The 19,083-nt window shown below is 44.4% G+C and overlaps 1 protein-coding gene across 1 annotated transcript in view; it reads left to right on the top strand.

The window, feature by feature from the left end:
• The window catches only part of CRLF3 (cytokine receptor like factor 3), a 72,991-nt gene extending 64,545 nt beyond the window's left edge, over nt 1-8,446 (top strand). The window contains exons 7-8 of the mRNA XM_030208394.1: nt 5,563-5,675; nt 7,927-8,446. Coding sequence (XP_030064254.1) covers nt 5,563-5,675; nt 7,927-8,183 — 370 coding nt within the window. The 3' untranslated portion in view covers nt 8,184-8,446. The remainder of the gene's footprint in view (nt 1-5,562; nt 5,676-7,926) is intronic.
• The last annotated feature ends 10,637 nt before the right edge of the window (nt 8,447-19,083 follow it).

Below are 19,083 nucleotides of genomic sequence, written 5' to 3'. Positions count from 1 at the left end.
TGTCCATGACAGCGGCCAATCCAGGCCAAGGGCACCTGGCAAGCTTCCCAAACGTACAAACATTCTATACATGTTATTCCTGGGATTTTGGATTTTTCCAAGTCCGTTTAGTAGCGGTTTATGGACTTGTCCTTTAGGAAACCGTCCAACCCCTTTTTAAACTCTGCTAAGTTAACCGTCTTCACCACATTTTCCGGCAATGAATTCCAGAGTTTCATTACACGTCTTTCTGCCTCCTTTTTAAAATAACGGAATATATTTGGCCTGGGATTCCAGGATAGTATTTTTGAATAGCATCCAAGCTAGATGTAAATTTTTGACCTTCTCAGCTGCTCTTCTTAAGTATTTTTTTTTTTCACTGTACTTTTTCATTTTACGTCTCCTTTTTGAAAACTAAATGCTAACGTATTGGATTTCCTGTGTGTACTTACTCCAAAGCTGACATCAAATCTGATCATTTTATGATCACTGTTATCAAGCGGCCCCAGTACCTCCTGCACCAGATCATGCGCTCCACTAAGGACTAGGTCTAGAAGTTTTCCTCCTCTTGTTAGCTCCTGTACCAGCTGCTCCATAAAGCACTCCTTGATTTTGTCAAGGAAGTTTTCCTCCCTAGCTTGCCCTGATGTTACTCATTATTATTGTGTTGCCCAGTTTGTTAGCCTCCCTAATTTCTGATAACATTTCTACATGTGTCTTTTCATCCTGGCCAGGTGGACGATAGTACACTCCTATCACTATCCTTTTCCCCTTTACACATGGAATTTCAATCCATAGGGATTCCAAGATCTGTTTCCTGCAGAATTTTCAAGGCCCTCCTTAACATACAATGCTACCCCGCCACCAATTCGATCCACCCTATCACTATGATATAATTTGTACCCTGGTATGACAGTGTCCCACTGGTCAGAAATGCCTATTATATCTAATTCTTCATTTAGTGCAGTATATTCTAACTCTCTCATCTTATTTCTTAGGCTTCTGGCATTCGCATATAGACATTTCAAACTGTTTGTTGTTCCTATTTACATCTTGCTCAGCAGTTGACAGTGTTAATTTGCAAACTTTTGTCAGATTTTTATTTAAAGACACCTGATCTACTATGGTCTCTTTTGCAAACCCACTGTCTGGATATCCTATCTTCCCTGTTTTGGTGTTATCTTTGAAAGATACCTTGTTCTGAACCTTGCATTTTTGAGTGACTGTCAGCCTTCCCCCCAGGTTCTAGTTTAAAAGCTGCTCTATCTCCTTGCCCACCCTGGTTAAGGTGGAGCCCATCACTCTGGAATAGCACCCCTCCCTTCCCCAGAATGTTGCCCAGTTCCTTACAAATCTAAAACCCTCTCCATGCACCATCGCCTCATCCATGCATTGAGACTCCGGAGCTCTGACTTCCTCGTCAGCGTGCGGGTGGAATGGGGAGCACTTTGGAAAATGCTACCCTAGAGGTTCTGGTTTTGAGGTTTCTACCTAAGAGCCTAAATTTGGTTTCCAGAACCTCTCTCCCACATTCTCCTATGTCATTGGTACCCACATGTATCAAGACAGTCAGGTCCCTTCCAGCGCTATCTAAAATCCTATCGAGGTGATGCGTGAGCTCCGCCACCTTCGCACCAGGCAGGCAAGTGACCAGGCGATCTTTACGTCCACCAGCCACCCAGCTATCTACATGCCTAATCGAATCACCAACTACAACAGCCGTCCTAACCCTTCCCTCCTGGGCAGAATCTTGGAGATGCGTCCTCGGTGCGAGAGGATATTGCATCCCCTGGTGGTCTGTTCCTGGCTACAGGATTATTTCCAGTTGCAACAGGGTGATGTGCTCCTTTTAGATCTCCCCTCTCCAAGGCAGCACAGGGGTTGCCAAGACTGGAGGTGGGATTTCACTACAACATCCCTGTAGGCCTCCTCTGTATCTCTGTCTCCCGTAGCTCCTCCAAGTCGGCTACTGTAGCCTCAAGAGAATGGACTCATTCTCTGAGAGGTAGGAGCGCTTTGCATCGAGCATAGTGTTGGCACTATGACACTTCATGGAAGCTGGGACCATTTTTTTTTTTTTAATTTGACTTATTTGTGCATTCAACTATGGGTCGCAGAAATTCACTGGGGCACAAATGGGACAAAGAAGCCAAAGGCTTTCATGTAGAGGAAGCAGTATTTGAGGGACCTGACGCAGCTTGGGTTTTGGCGAAATGCCTGCGTCAGAGATTATATGGTAGTGTCTGCACAAAATTATTCCTGTACAATTTAATAGTAAGTGTGTTCCAAGTGAATCAAGAGAGTTATCAAATCAGTTTTTGTCCCATTTGTGACCCACCTCTCGCTTAGATTACTGCAACTTGCTTCTCACAGGTCTTTCACCCAGCCATCTCTCTCCTCTTCAATCTGTTCAAAATTCTGCTGCACGACTAATATTTCGCCAAAGTCGTTATGCCCATATCAGCCCTCTCCTGAAGTCACTTCACTGGCTCCCCATCCGTTTCCTTATAAAATTCAAGCTCCTCTTATTAACCTATAAGTGCATTCACTCTGCTGCCCCTCACTACCTCTCCACCCTCATCTCTCCCTACACTCCTTCCCAGGAACTCCGTTCACTAGGCAAATCTCTCCTAGTTGCACCCTTCTCCTCCATCGCTAACTCCAGACTCCGTTGCTTTTGTCTTGCCGCACCTTATGCCTGGAATGAGCTTCCTGAGCCATTACGTCTAACTCCATCCCTGGCCGCCTTCAAATCCGGGCTAAAGGCCTACCTGTTTGATGCTGCTTTTGACTACTAACTTGTCACTTGCTCGTAACCTTTATCTTGTCTTCCTCTGTTCCATAGTCCCTTTCCCTATGTGTCCTTCTGTCTGTCCTACCCTTATTCTTATTGGTCCTGTCTGTCCTGATTTAGATGGCAAGCTCTTTTGAGCAGGGAATGTCTTTTCTTCATGTTCAATTGTGAAGCGCTGCGTACAACTGGTAGCGCTATAGAAATGATTTGTAGTAGTAGTGATGTCTTGTTTGTGTTGCAGTTTCCCTCTGTTCTGCCTGTTCACACAACTATGAGTGTCATTCTTACCTGCCAACATGATTAATGCTGCTGTAAAAAGGGTAGTGATTGTGGTTTTACAGTTAGATTGGAGGAGTGGCCTAGTGGTTAGGGTGGTGGACTTTGGTCCTGGGGAACTGAGGAACTGAGTTTGATTCCCACTTCAGGCACAGGCAGCTGGGCAAGTCACTTAACCCTCCATTGCCCCATGCAAGCCGCATTGAGCCTGCCATGAGTGGGAAAGCGCAGGGTACAAATGTAACAAAAATAAAATAGATACTATTGGAGATTCTACATGGAATGTTGCTACTATTGGAGATTCTACATGGAATGTTGCTATTCCACTAGCCACATTCCATGTAGAAGGCTGCGCAGGCTTCTGTTTCTGTGAGTACGTCAGACTTACAGAAGCAGAAGCCTGCGCGGCCACATTGGTGATCTGCAAGGGCCGACTTCTACATGGAATGTTGCTAGTGGAATAGCAACATTCCATGTAGAATCTCAAATAGTAGCAACAGTGGAGGAGTGGCCTAGTGGTTAGAGTGGTGGACTCTGGTCCTGGGGAACTGAGGAACTGAGTTTGATTCCCACTTCAGGCACAGGTAGCTCCTTGTGACTCTGGGCAAGTCACTTAACCCTCCATTGCCCCATGTAAGCCGCATTGAGCCTGCCATGAGTGGGAAAGCGCAGGGTACAAATGTAACAAAAAATAACAAAAAAAAATTTTAGTAACAAGGTTTCTATCTATAGTAGAATTAGAAAAGGTACAGCGAAGGGCGACGAAAATGATAGTGGGGATGGGACGACTTTCCTACGAAGAGAGGCTGAGAAGGCTAGGGCTTTTCAGCTTGGAGAAGAGACGGCTGAGGGGAGATATGATAGAAGTGTATAAAATAATGAGTGGAATGGATCGGGTGGATGTGAAGCGACTGTTCACGCTATCCAAAAATACTAGGACTAGAGGGCATGAGTTGAAGCTACAGTGTGGTAAATTTAAAACGAATCGGAGAAAATTTTTCTTCACCCAACGTGTAATTAGACTCTGGAATTCGTTGCCGGAGAACGTGGTACGGGCGGTTAGCTTGACGGAGTTTAAAAAGGGGTTAGATAGATTCCTAAAGGACAAGTCCATAGACCGCTATTAAATGGACTTGGAAAAATTCCGCATTTTTAGGTATAACTTGTCTGGAATGTTTTTACGTTTGGGGAGCGTGCCAGGTGCCCTTGACCTGGATTGGCCACTGTCGGTGACAGGATGCTGGGCTAGATGGACCTTTGGTCTTTCCCAGTATGGCACTACTTATGTACTTATGTACTTATGTTAGACCTAACACAACCCTTCATTAATACCCTAATCCCAACTTTCAGAATCTTCTAAAAATTGAATTTACTAACGTCTGACTGATCTATAAGAAGTGTTCTTTTGCTAATAATTTAAGTGCTACTCTTTAAGACACAATAGAATATTGTTCGCTGCCATGGGTGCTTTTTCTAAAACAAGGATTTGATTGTCAGTTTAAAACAGTGATTTTTAAAGCATAGTAGAGGCACGATAGAGGCACGTAAAAAGCACATTGTTAGAATAAAGAAGCAAAAGAAAAAAATCGGAGGAATTTAAACCCCACCCCCACGATAGAAACTATCAACGGTCAATTTTTCTTGGCTTGTTGTATACCTAGGACGTAAAGTCTGATAGGTTCTGAGGGGTTTTCCTCCTACATAAATATTTGTTATCTTTGGATAGCTATTTAGACTGGTGTAACAGTGATGTTTTGTATAGATTTACCAGTATTCAACACTAGTTGTTCCTGCACCATTTTCTAGTGTCGAGTACAAACATTAGCTGGTAAACACTGCCTTTTATTAAAGAAATGGAATTTATTTATTTGTTACATTTGTACCTCACATTTTCCCACCTATTTGCAAGCTCCATGTGGCTTACATAGTACCGGAATGGCATTCGCCAGTTCGGTTGATAACAAATACAGGTTGTAATGTGGTCTGATGAGGTAGGTGTGTATCAGGCAACAGGATATGATTATAATAATCACATAGGATAGGAGATAATGTTTTGAAAGAGGAATAAAATTCTATAGGGAGGCCATCTGGTCCTGGAGCCTTGTTGGCTATCATACATTGAATGGCATCATTAATATCGTCATCAGTAAGTTGATGGAATGGGCTATTTATATATGTGTGTGTATATATTTTTATTTGAATTGTGTTAATAAATTACGTTCCTAACGATCTGCTTTGTGCCTTTTCCATCTTGGAGCTTGCAGACCGTCTGCCTTTGTGCTTTCTTGGAGCCCAGAAAAGGTCAACTGATCAATGAAACCCTTAAACTACTCCTTGTCTAAGCTGGGCTCCGAGGATACCAGCACAGTGCCAGAAGGCCCCGCAATTAGATGCTTTGAGTCCCGTGAACAGAGGCAACGTATCAGTGCTTTGAAATATGGCAAAATCATCTGCTTCATTTTAAAGCGATTGATTGCACTCAACGTACAAACATTATTTTTCTTTCTTTCTAGAATTGACTCTATTGGACAGCCAGATAAACAGGACAGTTTAGGCGTTTGTGTAGAACAGCAGAATGGACATGAATCTTTACAGAGGGACAAAGCAGTGTGCATAAGTACAAATGGTAAGAGAAAATGTCATCAAAATTTTTGTTGTTGTTTTTTTTTTTTTGGAGAGTGATCTTTTAGTATCCTTCCATGGAAAGGGGGGTGGGTGGGTGTGGCAGAGAGCAGCATAGATGGAGAGTTTGCTGTTCTTAGCAGTGGAATAGCTATGGGGGGGCCACAGGGGCCTGGGCGCCAGGCAATGTGAGACCAGCGAGGGCCAAATGCTTTAGCTGGCGGGGGTTGGGGACTCCCACCAGCCAAGGTACCTTCCAGTGGGGGGGGGGGGGGGGGCAGGGGGATGGCAGTGGGGACAGAAGTGGCAGCGGGAGGGCAGCAGTGGGAAGGCAGGCCAAAATGTGCTCCCCCACCTTTGGCCTCTTCCCCCCCCCCCCCCCCCCCTCCTGTCAAGGTCTAGCTATGCCCATGGGTTTTTTGGAGAGTGATCTTTTAGTATCCTTCCATGGAAAGGGGGGTGGGTGGGTGTGGCAGAGAGCAGCATAGATGGAGAGTTTGCTGTTCTTAGCAGTGGAATAGCTATGGGGGGGCCACAGGGGCCTGGGCGCCAGGCAATGTGAGACCAGCGAGGGCCAAATGCTTTAGCTGGCGGGGGTTGGGGACTCCCACCAGCTAAGGTACCTTCCAGTGGGGGGGGGGGGGGGGGCAGGGGGATGGCAGTGGGGACAGAAGTGGTAGCAGGAGGGCAGCAGTGGGAAGGCAGGCCAAAATGTGCTCCCCCACCTTTGGCCTCTTCCCACCCCCCCCCCTCCTGTCAAGGTCTAGCTATGCCCATGGTTCTTAGTGCTGTACTGTGAAACCCCTTTATTTACACTGGGGCCATTTGCTTTTTGAGATGGCGACTTGGTATAGGATTAAATCATAACAACTTATCCTAGGCCAAGGCCAGTTGCAGAGATGTAAAGAATGAAATTCTCCGTATTTTTCGGACTATAAGACGCACTTTTTTCCCCAAAAAATTTGGGAGGAAAATGGGGGGTGCGTCTTATAGTCCGAAGGTAGCGTTTTTGGACCTCCGTTCCGTACTTACATGATTCCATGTTCCCTGGTGGGCTAGTGACGTCGGGGCAGGAAAGAGCCCCCTCTTTCCTGCCCATCGCGCTGCTCTCCGTGCTCCTGACTGCTTCCTGACGGTCTTGGCGAGATTCTCGGCGGCCATTTTGAATCTCGCCGAGACCATCAGAAAGCATTGAGAAGCACGGAGAGCAGCGCGATGGGCAGGAAAGAGGGGGCTCTTTCCTGCCCCGACGTCACTAGACCACCAGGGAACATGGAATCATGTAAGTACAGGACGGAGGTCCAAAACCCGGACAAGACGCACCTAGGTTTTAGAGGAGGGAAAGAGGAAAATTTTTTTTTCCTATTTCCCTCCTCTAAAACCTAGGTGCGTCTTATGGTCCTGTGCGTCTTATAGTCCGAAAAATACGGTAGTTTTTTTTTTTTTCATAGGGCCAGATTTATTTATTTAACAGTTGATATACTACCTACAGTGGCATAGCTAGGTGGTTTAGTAGTACAGTTTCAAAATATAGAAGGGAAGGGAAAAAGAAAGCCTTAGATCTACCTATTCTTTTTTTCCGTCTTCGCGTCTGTAGTGGAATGGGGTAGTATACATCTGGTCAGTATTGCGAAGCTAGAAAACTGCTCTAATGTTTGCTCTCCTCGGTTCTTGGTTTTAGCTCCTATCCATGTACTGCAGGAGGTATCTTTATCAGTACTAAATTGCAGAGTGTTTGGATGGCAGCTCCAGACACAATGCTGATTCAAAGTTCTGTTGTATCATAGGATGGCATGAATCTACTAGGACCTTAGTGACATTGCACCTTCTAGATCAGAGTCCCAGCTGCTGTGCCAAAGGATTGTTGTTGCATGTAGAGAAAAAAAAATACAGCTGAAGCTGCTGGTGGCAAAATCCTGACTTCTCATCTTAGTCGGGGAGTAATTGCTGCTGTGATAACGAGTACATGCCATTTCCCAGAGGGGTGGGAGACGTTGATGATTTGGTACAACACAAAAAGATTAGGAGCATTCTTCTACTTCACTTTCCAGAAAGACTTTAAAATGGTGTTTTTCTTGTAAGGTATAGGGCTGTGATTAGCCTTCAGAAAAAGCAGATATGACAGTTCTTAAAAAGCACAGCTTGGAAAGTTGAATTAAGTGCTGCTACTTTTACTTGAGGTTGAAACTTTAAATCATCAGTGCAGGTTACGCCTAGAAGACCTTGACCATGTTTATCCACCCTGATCCTTGCAGGTGCAGTATTCGTAAATGGAAAAGAGATGACCAACCAACTGCCTCCTGTTTCTGCGGGATCCACAGTCACTTTTGATGTAGAAGCTGTATATCTAGGTCCTGCTATTAACAGCAATGGAGGAGCCTTCAAACTCCGAGTCACCGTCAGCTCTAACAACAGAGAAGTTGTGTTTGACTGGGTACTTAATCAGTTATGTGACAAACTCTACTTTGGATGTTCGTTCACCAATCCTGGGTGGAAAGTGCTAGTATTCTAAAATGAAAGTGTTCATCTGTTAGCAAAAATGTTAACATATTTAACAAAGTACTGTACACCTGTTAGACTCTTTGGGATGGAACTGTTTGAACCTTCTTTGTATTGTACTAAGTACAATTTGGTTATTTGGAACTGAGGTGATAACTTGGACAAATATTGCTGCTTCCCTCCCCCCCCCCCCCCCCCCATTGTCTTTTTGTCTCCTCCTGTAAGGACCTTTATTTTTAGCAGCTGCACCTAAGACTGTGGGAGAGAAAACTTTACTTTGTCACTATCCTTACTCTTTTTTTTTTTTTGGGGGGGGGGGGGGGGGTACTTCCAGCTGGTCTTGTAAAAAAGCAAGCAAAAACTCCTATGCCCCTGGTACAGAATAATAGTGCTTAAGTATTGTCTCTAAACCCACAGAAGTGGTTAGTATAAAATGCTAAAATTATACTGGCAGTAGGATTACTGTTCTATCTGCCAACTACAGTGTTACTTTGTACAAATGCTAGTTCCCTAAAAACAGGGCATAAAGGGAAGTGGGTTAGGTAGGGAAAATTATTTTCACATATGGTATTAAAGTGTTAGTTTATAAGTATTGATGTAGAGCCTGCAAATTTTGCTGCTTGAAAAGGGACTTCAGGTTTGTCTACCATTGCTTTACAGCAGTCAGGGTAAAGTGCCTGGTCAGCTTTAGGGATTAAAACTAGTACCTCGTGTTAATAAACCAGTTTGCTACACTAGGCTACAACCACATTGCCAGGTAGTAAAATATTATACACAGAACATTGCTAAATAGCAAAACTCACTACTGAAAATACCAGGAAAGGTTACTTTATGGATGGAATAGGATCTGGATGAACGTAAGCAGTGTTTACTGAAGCCAGCTCAACCACACAATTTAAGGGGCCATTTATTGATCTATCGTGTCCATTAATTTAAGCTTGCAGCAGAGTGATAGGGAGCCACTTCTCTCACTCTCTCCCCCCTTCTCAAAATAGCTGACTGCAGCAGGGCTCATACTGCTGCTAGAATCACTTAGTCTCAGGTGCAGCACCTAGGTTGCTTGCTATTACTGCCACCAGTTCAAGGTTTGCAACCCAGCTGTATTGTCAGAAAATGGTAGGGGGCCTCTGCCTGCTTAATAAAGGCCTTACTGTAGTGCTTTAAGAACAGATGCAACTGCCTTCATGCCATCAGCATGCATTTTTTTTCCTGAGAGTATATACGAGTCTGTTATAAGCTTCTACAATACAGTACTTGGGCTAAGTCAGCTATCAGTAATTCCTCTCTACCACCAGCAGTTACCACACACAACTGATTTGATTTCAGAAAGGCACTTGTTCTGTCCACATCAAACTTGTATCTTAACGGCAAGAGCTATTTTAGAAGTCTTAGGGGCAACCCTTAAAATTTGAAACCAGGATGCACTATAGCCAACAGCATGCCACCTGCAGAGCACATCATTCTTGATGAAGTCTTATGCAGCCTTATTTTTAAATGGGCTAATCCTAGATCTGGAACTGCACTGAGGCGTGGCAGCAGGGGCTTCAGTACTCATAGCTCGCGGAAGAGAGCCAATCACCACACCTTTCTCCATTAGTGAAAGTTTAACAGGTGCTAGACAAGACAAAAAAAAAAAACAAGGGGGCTTAACATTCAAAATGATTAACCAGCTGGTGCCAGTTTGTTAGTGCCTAAGTGAAAACGGGCTAGTTTGGGGGTAACAGCATAAATGGGACCACATCAATTATGTGCTAACCCATAACTGCTTAAATTCTGAACATCACCTTATTTAGCTGTGCATTAACCAGCTCCACATAAACTGGATATTCAGTGCTGAATAGCCAGGAATAATTTGGGCAGCAGTCAGCAAAACACTCACTGCCACAAGACCCCCATATGACTTATATACCATCATTCAAGGAAGATGAGCTGAGTCCAGAAAGTCTGTGCATAAAAGGTTCTAGGGCACTGGTTCTCTAACTAGTCCTCATGGTATACTCAACCAATCAGGCTTTCAGGATAGGAATATGCATGAGAGACTTGCATGCAAATCTATTTCATTCATCTTGGGTATCATGAAAACCACTGTTCTAGGGACAGAAGGGAACATATTTATTATATCCTAATCCAAACAAAAAAAAAAAAAGGGGGGGGGGGGGGTTAAAATAATTCAAGAGAAATGACTGGTGAGCTCATCCCTGAAGGGAACAGCCAATGTGAATTCTTTTCTCTTTAGAAAAAGAGCTTTTGCTATTCAACACAGCTTATATAAAACTATTTGCTTTAGATGATTAGACTATCATTTCTTAAAGTTACGAATGTTCTATCAAATCTTATTAAACTATCTTCTGTGTAAGTTGCAATCATGTAGTTTACTTATGTCTGCTGACCTGTTGGTTATCCAGATATAAATGCTGACAGAGTAGTAGCATGCAATTTTTGACTTGCTAATGTGTTTTTATTGATATTTTTGTATAAAAATACTTTTTTTGCAATTATATATAGAATGAATTTTGATGAGCTCAGGTATTTGTCTATTAACACATTCATAGAGGGAAATATATTGCTTTCCCATGGTTAGTGTTGGGGGTTTTTTTTTTTTTTGGGGGGGGGGGGGGGGGGGGGTTACACAGAGTTTTCATTTTTATTACTCTCCTTCCAGGTAGCCTCTACCTTCTTCCTCAACCCTGGTAGGTGTGCAGTCTCATAGTGTTACACAATGGTTGTGTACATTAGGAACCAGGCAAGGGAATCGCACACACAGGACTCCCTTAGACTTTAAACGATTCACAGTTGCATTTTACAGGTACTGGATCTGTCCCTAGTGGGCTCACAATCTTAGTAGTATAATGTACCACAGTTGTACCTGGGGCAACAGAGGTTAAGTGACTTGCCCAGAGTCACAAGGAGCTGCAGTGGTAATTGAACCCAGTTCCCCAGGATCAAAGTGCACTGCACTAACCACTAGGTTACTCCTCCACTTGCAACATTCCTGCTAGAATCTCAAAAAGGGAAATGGGACTTGATATACCACCTTTCTGTGGTTTTTGCAACTACATTCAAAGTGTTTTTTTTTTTTTTTTTTTTATAGTATATAGAGGTACTTATTTTTACCTGGGGCAATGGAGGGTTAAGTGACTTGCCCAGGGTCACAAGGAGCTGCAGAGGGAATTTAACCTGGTTCCCCAGGCTCTCAACCCACTACTGACCATCAGTGGCTTAGGATTTACCTGCCTAATGTGGGTGTCTAATGGGCAAAACTTCTACGGTCTGTGTCCTGAAAATGGCAGATACAAATCAAGGTAAGGTATACACAAGAATTAGCACATATGAGTTTATCTTGTTGGGCAGACTAGATGGACCATGTAGGTCTTTTTCTGCCATCATCTAATATGTTACTATGTTTAAACTGCACAACAGCAGCAGGGTGCCACCTATTCTCAGCCCAAGCACCATATTTTTAAAGGAGTGATTTGACTTTCAAACCTTTCTACTACTACTATTTATACACAGTGCTGTACACCATACACAAAAAGACAGTCCCTGCTCAAAAGAGCTTACAATCTAGATAAGACAGGTAAACAGACAGAACAAATAAGGGTAAGGGAATAAATAGGTAAGGATAAGGACAGGGCAAGTGAGTAATGGTTGGGAGTGAAAAGCAGTGGTAAAGAGGTGGGCTTTAAGTTTGGACTTGAAAACAGCCAAAGACAGGGCTAGACACACAGGTTCGGGGAGTCTATTCCAGGCGTGAGGTGCAGCAAGACAAAAGTAACAGAGTCTAGAATTAGCAGTAGAGTAGAAGGTGACAGATGAGAGATTTATCTACAGAACAGAGTAACCTTTTGGGGGGGGGGGGGGGGGCGTAGGGAGCGACAAGAGTGGAGAGGTAGTAGGGAGCAGCACAGTGACTGAAGGCAACGCTGGCCCTGTATATAAGCCAACTCTTCTGAAAAGCAGTGATTCCCACTTACATATTTAAGCTGTGGCAAAATTCAGATGGGCACCAGCAGGAAACAATAGAACTGGACTTGGTAAAAGACTGCTTGAATATCTCTTCCTGTAAGATAGGTCTGTTTTAAGAGAGGAGCACTTTAGCTTTCCTATACTTTCCTTCAGGAGATTGTTTGTATATTAATATTTTCTCTATTAAAGATGTTGCAATGTGCTACATTATGAATTAGTCCTTTGTTATTTAGAAGCCTGGCAGCACTATTATCTTACTGTGAAGAAGAGGCCTGCTAGATTCTGTGTTGCAGTATTTGAGGGTTCAAGTGTGTTAAAATGTGTAATCAAACCTCTTAAGCGCTAGGCTAAAAGCACAAGCTTAAGTTTGCATTGGTGCAGCTCAGCCTTTTCTGAATGAAGTCCAAGCATGGAGTCTGGATGTGAGGATAGTCCCTTTCTTAGCTAAGATTAAGAACATGTGCAATGGAGAAATTAGTTCTTATCTGCTAATTTGCTTTAGTCCCTCCGGACTGGCCCAGAATGTGATTGCTAGGTTGTGTACACCTACCAGCAGGTGGAGACTGAGAACTCTGACTAGAGATAGCCAATAAAAGCCCTGGCTAACTAGAGGTAGATTCAGTATTAACATAAAGCAGAAAGAGCGAGCCATATTCTGTGCAACTAGTCAGGACATAAACCAGCATGTGTCTCTTGTGTAATGTGCCTGAAATGAGTACATTGTGCACATTTTTCTGAGTGTGTTTGGTTTTTTTGTAAATAACGATTTCCGATCTGACGAAGAACAACAACCTTCAAAAGCTAATCAAGAAATGTATTATGTCCAATAAAAAAGGTATCTTATTTTGTTTGATTTCTATTGATAACCTTTGTAAATAAAACTGCAAATGCACAAACCGAAAACAATACAAACTTCATCACCTGAAATTAGAGGGAGCGATCCGGTCCAGAGGGACTAAAGGAAAGCAAATTAGCAGATAAGAACTAATTTCTCCTTCCTTAGCATCCCTCCGGACCGACCCAGAATGTGAATGATGGGAAGTAACAAAGCAGTATCCTCATGGGAGGGACCCTAGTAAACCCGCCGTGAGAATGTCCTCACCAAAAACAGCATCCTGACAACACTGAACATCCAGTCTGTAATGCTTAGAAAACGAATGCAAGGACGACCAAGTAGCTGCTTTACAACTTTCTGAGGCACCAAAAAACGCTTTGCCCAAGATGCAGCTTGGCCTCTGGTAGAATGGGCTTTCTCCTCTTCTGGTATAGGTTTCCTCGACAGAAGGTAAGTGAAAGCAATCATCTCTCTAAGCTACCGAGAAATGGTGGGTTTAGATGCCACCAACACTTTACTGGAACCACCAATTAGCAGAAACAGATGATTAGTCCCATCTAAATTCCTCCGTAGTCTTCAAATAGTGTTAGAACTCTTCCAATGTCTAAGTTCTGCAAGCGTCGCTGATCCTCCAAACCAGAGGAAGAATCTAACAGGCAAAATGACTGATTAGGACAAATGAAATTGCAACAAGACCTTAGGGAGAAAGGAAGGGACAGGGCATAAAACCACCCGCTTCTTAGAAAACTCCAACAATGGAGGGAGACAGACAGAAAAACACCTGCAACTGATACTCTCCTAGCTGAAGCAATGGCTACCAAAAATATGGTCTTGAGCATCAAATCTTTCAGAGAACAGGACGCCAAGGGCTCAAAGAAAGACCTAGTAAGAACAGAGAACCAGATTAAGGTCCCAAGCTGGAAAGATAGCCCTATGAGTAGGACGAATGAGGCCTGCTCTGAGAAGGAACCAAGAAATATCCCGATGACTAGCTAAGGCCTTTCCTTGACTTTGACCCCCAAAACAAGACAGTGTCACAATTTGGACTTTAAGAGAAGCGAGCGTCAGGCCCTTACCTCGCTGTAAAAAAATTAAAAACCTCTGCCACTGAAGCACAAAATGGAGAAATGTCCTGATCTGAACACCAGGCCTCAAAAATCCACCAAGTCCTGACATAATTCAGAAGTCAAACAATGACGCGACCAAAGCATCGTGGCAATCATCACATTGCCTCAGTAACCCTTATTAGTCAACCTAACCTGCCCAAGAGACAAGCTGCAAGGCAAAAATTGAGCCGGGGCTGGATAAACCACTGGACTAGACAGTTGCACTGGAATGGGATTTGCAGGAATCCCGCAGAACCCACAGGGACGGAAGCAGTTCTGCAGGGTTCCCGAGGAAGTGTAAGCTGCACCAGCTTCTCATCTACCGAGTACCAAGTTCTTTGAGTGCTGTCTCCCTTGCTTTGACAGCACAAATGTGTAAAGTCTTCCATTAAGGAGGTGGTAGAGAGATCACGTGATGAGCTGAGGGGAGCGGACGTGGAACAGCTCTTCTCTACGGCCTAGCCCTCTCACCCGCGCCCCGCATAGAAGGCCATGGTCCCTAATCACCACCCCAAGCGGAGGAGAGTGAAGGGGTCTTTATGGACCAATTTGTCACTCGTTCAGAGTTAAATATGCCTCCAAAAAGCGGGAAAAAAAACGAGAAGACGCGACCTCTTAACAAGATGGCCGCAAGCCCAGCTCTCGAGAAAAATTCTGTGGAGTTCACAGACGTGCAACTTCAACAGCTGACTGCAGTGGTGAAGTCCGCAATGGAACCCCAACTCCAACAACTTCAGCAACTCTCAAGCCAACTCACCTCTTTTGGATCGCTACTGGCAGAAACTGTAAAGCGAACAGGTGAGTTAGAGCAGCGGATGTCGGCGGTGGAGGACGAAGAGGCCGGAATGGCGTTGCGACTGATGGAACTCACAGATCTGGTGCAGAAACATACCCAGCTTGTGGATGATCTGGAAAATCGGTCGCGGCGGGACAACCTACGGATCATCGGGTTCCCGGAATCCACCCCGGAACATCATTTATCAGAGGTGTTGGAGAAATGGCTGAAACTGGAATTCGCTTTGTCAGACAGTGTAGAGCCATTATGCCTTGAACGAGCGCATCGAGTTGGACGCAAATCAGGCCCAGCGCAGCGACTGAGAGCAATTATGATAAAAGTCCATAACTATATCCACAAAGTGGAAATTCTACGTGGGATGCGGCAGAAGAGAGACACCTTATCTTTTGAGAGTAACCCTATTAAAATATTCCAGGACGTCTCTGCTGCGCTGCAAGAACGTCATCGAGCATTTGGGTCTGTATGCAAATCTTTGGCTCTCACTAAACAACGATTTGCTTTAACATACCCTGCGATATTAAAAGTATATTACCAGGAGAAATGGCAGTCTTACAGAGCACCACAGGAGGTTCCAGCGGACTTAATTAAGTCCCCTCCACCGTGAGGACTGATCTTAACAGTCAGAGAGATCTGGGGTGATAAAGAGACTTAATGTTGGCATTGTGAGTATGTTAATGGAGCTGGCTGGCATAACGAACAGTTTAAATATCTTGCTGTTTTGGGTTGCGGGGAGAGGGGAGGCCACCATCATTGATTACTGGTTAAAGTTTGGTTCATGGGTAGCACTAAGTTCGATAAGGGTTTGGGTCGGGGGGGGGGGGGAGGGTTGGGATGGGAGTTAGGTTAAGATACATGATCATTGTACACTTTCTGGGATTGATTGGGTCTACATGGGTCGCACATGTGCAATGGGGCTTTATGGATACGGGGGGATGAATTAGGCCACAAGATTCCTTAGGTGAGGCTGGGTGCCTGAGGAATGGTATTAATATTTCATCATTCGCGTCAGCTAACTTGTATAAAATTTAACGGTTAAGCCCATTCGTTTCACCACGTGGGGGGCATCACAACTCCGATTAAAAGAGCGAAAATACTGGCAGCTTTGAATAGGCATAAGACGGATATTGGTTGCCTACAGGAAACCAAACTCTCGGAGGTGAAGCATGTAATGTTAAAACGCCAATGGGTGGGGGAGGTCCACTTATCTGCATCCAGTGATCGTAAGGGAGGGGTGGCCATATTAATTAGGAAAGGGTTGGCATTTAAGTCAGAGGTAGTTGAAGAGGACCAGTGTGGGCGCTATGTCTTGATCCGGTTGTGGGTGCAAGATAGGGAACTTATGATATTGGGATTATATGGCCCAAATACTTATGACCCTCAATTTTTAGCCCAGCTAGTTCGCCTGGGTATCCCAATAGTATGGGGATAGGTCGGGGACCTTTTGTCGAGATTGGTTAAGTTAGGGGGAACGCAGAGGTTAATTGCCACCCTTAGAGATCACAAAGGGAAATTCCACAATAAGAGTGAGAAGATAGCTGAGATTTTCAAGAATTTTTTCAGCTTGCTCTATGAGTCGTCCCCAACATCAGGGTCTAAAGAGACGAGCAAATTTTTAGAACGAGTGGGCCTGCCTCAATTGACAGAACAGGAACAGAGTGCCCTTGATCTCCCCTTAAATCTTAAAGAATTGCAAGTAGTAGTTAAATCGCTACCCCTGGGATCAGCTCCTGGGCTAGATGGATTCTCAGGGGAGTTTTATAAGCTGCTGCCCTCATTTTACCCCTGTCTACATGACTTTTATGAACAGACCATTATGGAGGGCACATTTCCACCATTCATCTCGTTAATTCACAAGCAAGGCCGACCGGAAGATCAGGCTAACTCTTATAGACCTATCTCTTTGATAAATGTCAATCAAGATCTTGGCTAAAGTCATAGCGAATCGACTGTCCAATATACTGCCCCGATTGGTTGGGGAGGAGCAGGTGGGCTTTGTTAAAACTAGACAAGCGGCGAGTAATGTTCGCAGATTGCTACTGGCCATGGCATTTACTCAACAACAAATTCCAACCTGCCTGTATTCCCTCGACGCTGAACAAGCATTCGATAAGATAGAATGGGAATACATGTTCACAGTGTTAGTCCACATGGGAATCGGTGGGTGGGCATGAATATAGGGCTCTTATGGCTCCAAGGGTCCAGAGGCATCGGTGATCATTAATGGAGTACAATCTCAACCAATCAAAATACAAAAGGGCACTAGACAGGAATGTCCCCTTTCACCATCGCTCTTTATTTTGGCCATGGAACCCCTGCGAGATATTAAGCGATCGGAGGAAGTCCCAGGGGTTCGAGTAGGGGGTGAACTGATTAAGGTCCAGTCTTTTGCAGACGATCTTCTGATTATCACTGCCCAGCCGCAGTCTTCTTTGGGAAGGCTGCTAGACATGATTCAAGTATTTGGGAGAATGTCAGGTTTTACTCTAAATGTGCATAAATCCATAGGCATGAGGGTTTTTCCTACAGATGAGGGCACAAGGGAATGGGGTACTCCTCTGACCTTGGAAGAGAATAGAATTAAATATCTGGGCACGTATATAACCCAGGATATGTCGGGATTGTATCAGGAGAATGTAACTCCCTTGATGGAGATGACCTGTCAAAAGTTGAGGTTGTGGACTGATTACCCCTTGTCCCTGTTAGGCAGAATAGCGCTGTACAATATCCTGCTGGTGCCGAGGTGGATTTATATTTTTTAGACATTGCCACTCTACCTCAGACCAGAAGACAAGAAGAAATTGAATAAACATTTACAATGCTTTCTGTGGAGACGGAAACGGGCCCGCCTCTCTATCAAGTCTCTATGTGTCCCAGTGGAGCATTGAGAGCTGGGTCTGCTGAGCATTCGTTACCTTACTATAGCTAGCAGCATGAGGCATATATCAGACTGGTTCCGATCAACATCCACCTTTTCTGCTACCACAATAGAGACAGCACTCACTCATAACACCCATTTTAGTTGCCTGCTGCATGTGGGAGGGGGCCCTCTCCCCCCCCCCCCCCCCCATTTTGACTGATTTGCATATTCTCCCCACTGCAAAAACAACATGGAAGTGGATTTGTCGACACCATCAGTTTTCCGCAAGAATGACTCCGTTCATGGCGATTTGTGGTAACCCCAAATTTCCTCCAGGGGACATTTATCCTGCCTTTGTCAGATGGCGGAGGAATGGATTACTTTATCTGGTTCAAGTTCAAACGGAGGAAGGCCAGATGCGATCGTTTGAGGAGTTACAAGCCCAGTTTTGGTTTCAGCCCTTTGATTGCTTCCATTATTACCAGCTGAGACATTATATCCATAGTATCCCCTGGGTGACGCTCACGGAAGATGTACAAGAGGAACTGTCTTCTGCCTTTTCTTTGCAATGACAAACAAAAGTTCCAATGCGAATGCACCACAGACATATTAGAGACTCAGTTCAAGAGCCCAACTACACTGCACTGGCGGCATCCTGGAGTGAGGAACTGGCTGTGTCAGTGTCCAGGTCAACTTTTCAGGGCTTTGTTCTCAGTATCAGGAACTCTTCAAAATTGGTGTCGCTTCAAGAGATGGACTACAAGTTTGCAATGCAGATGCACATGTCGCCTAAATGAGCATTCTATGTAGGAGTGTCCCCAGATGGTGCATGTCCTAAGTGTCTGGCCCAGGGTGCTACTTTGGGACCATATGTACTGGTCTTGTCCTAAGATAACAGAATTCTGGAGTACCCTTACTCATTATATTTCGACATTGTGGCACTCTACGTGGAGGCATACCCCTCTTCTATTGTTTGGCCAACCATTATTGATTGCTCCTCTCCCAGCAGAATATAAAGGATTTATCTGCAGATCAACAACAATAGCTAAAACAGTCATTTTGAAAGAATGGATAACCCCCAAAAGTCCCACAATGGCGCAGCAAAATGATAAAATATATGAAGTTTGAGTGGAGAGTGGCTGGGTCTGATTCGAAGGCTTCGGAATTAGCCTTTTTTCGTGTCTGGACACCTTTTTGGCACACGCTTACCCCGGCGGGGAAAGGACACTTAATGAACATGCGAGTCCCAGTGAGATACCAAGAGTAATGTATGGTCCCCGTGTATCTGATCAAGGGAAGGGGGGAGTTAGGGAGGGAGAAAATTGTGAGCACTTTTCTTGCACTTTGTAGAGT

Source organism: Microcaecilia unicolor, chromosome 6 (genome assembly GCF_901765095.1).
Source record: "Microcaecilia unicolor chromosome 6, aMicUni1.1, whole genome shotgun sequence".
Lineage (NCBI taxonomy): Eukaryota > Metazoa > Chordata > Amphibia > Gymnophiona > Siphonopidae > Microcaecilia > Microcaecilia unicolor.
This window is presented reverse-complemented; position numbering and strand designations above follow the sequence as displayed.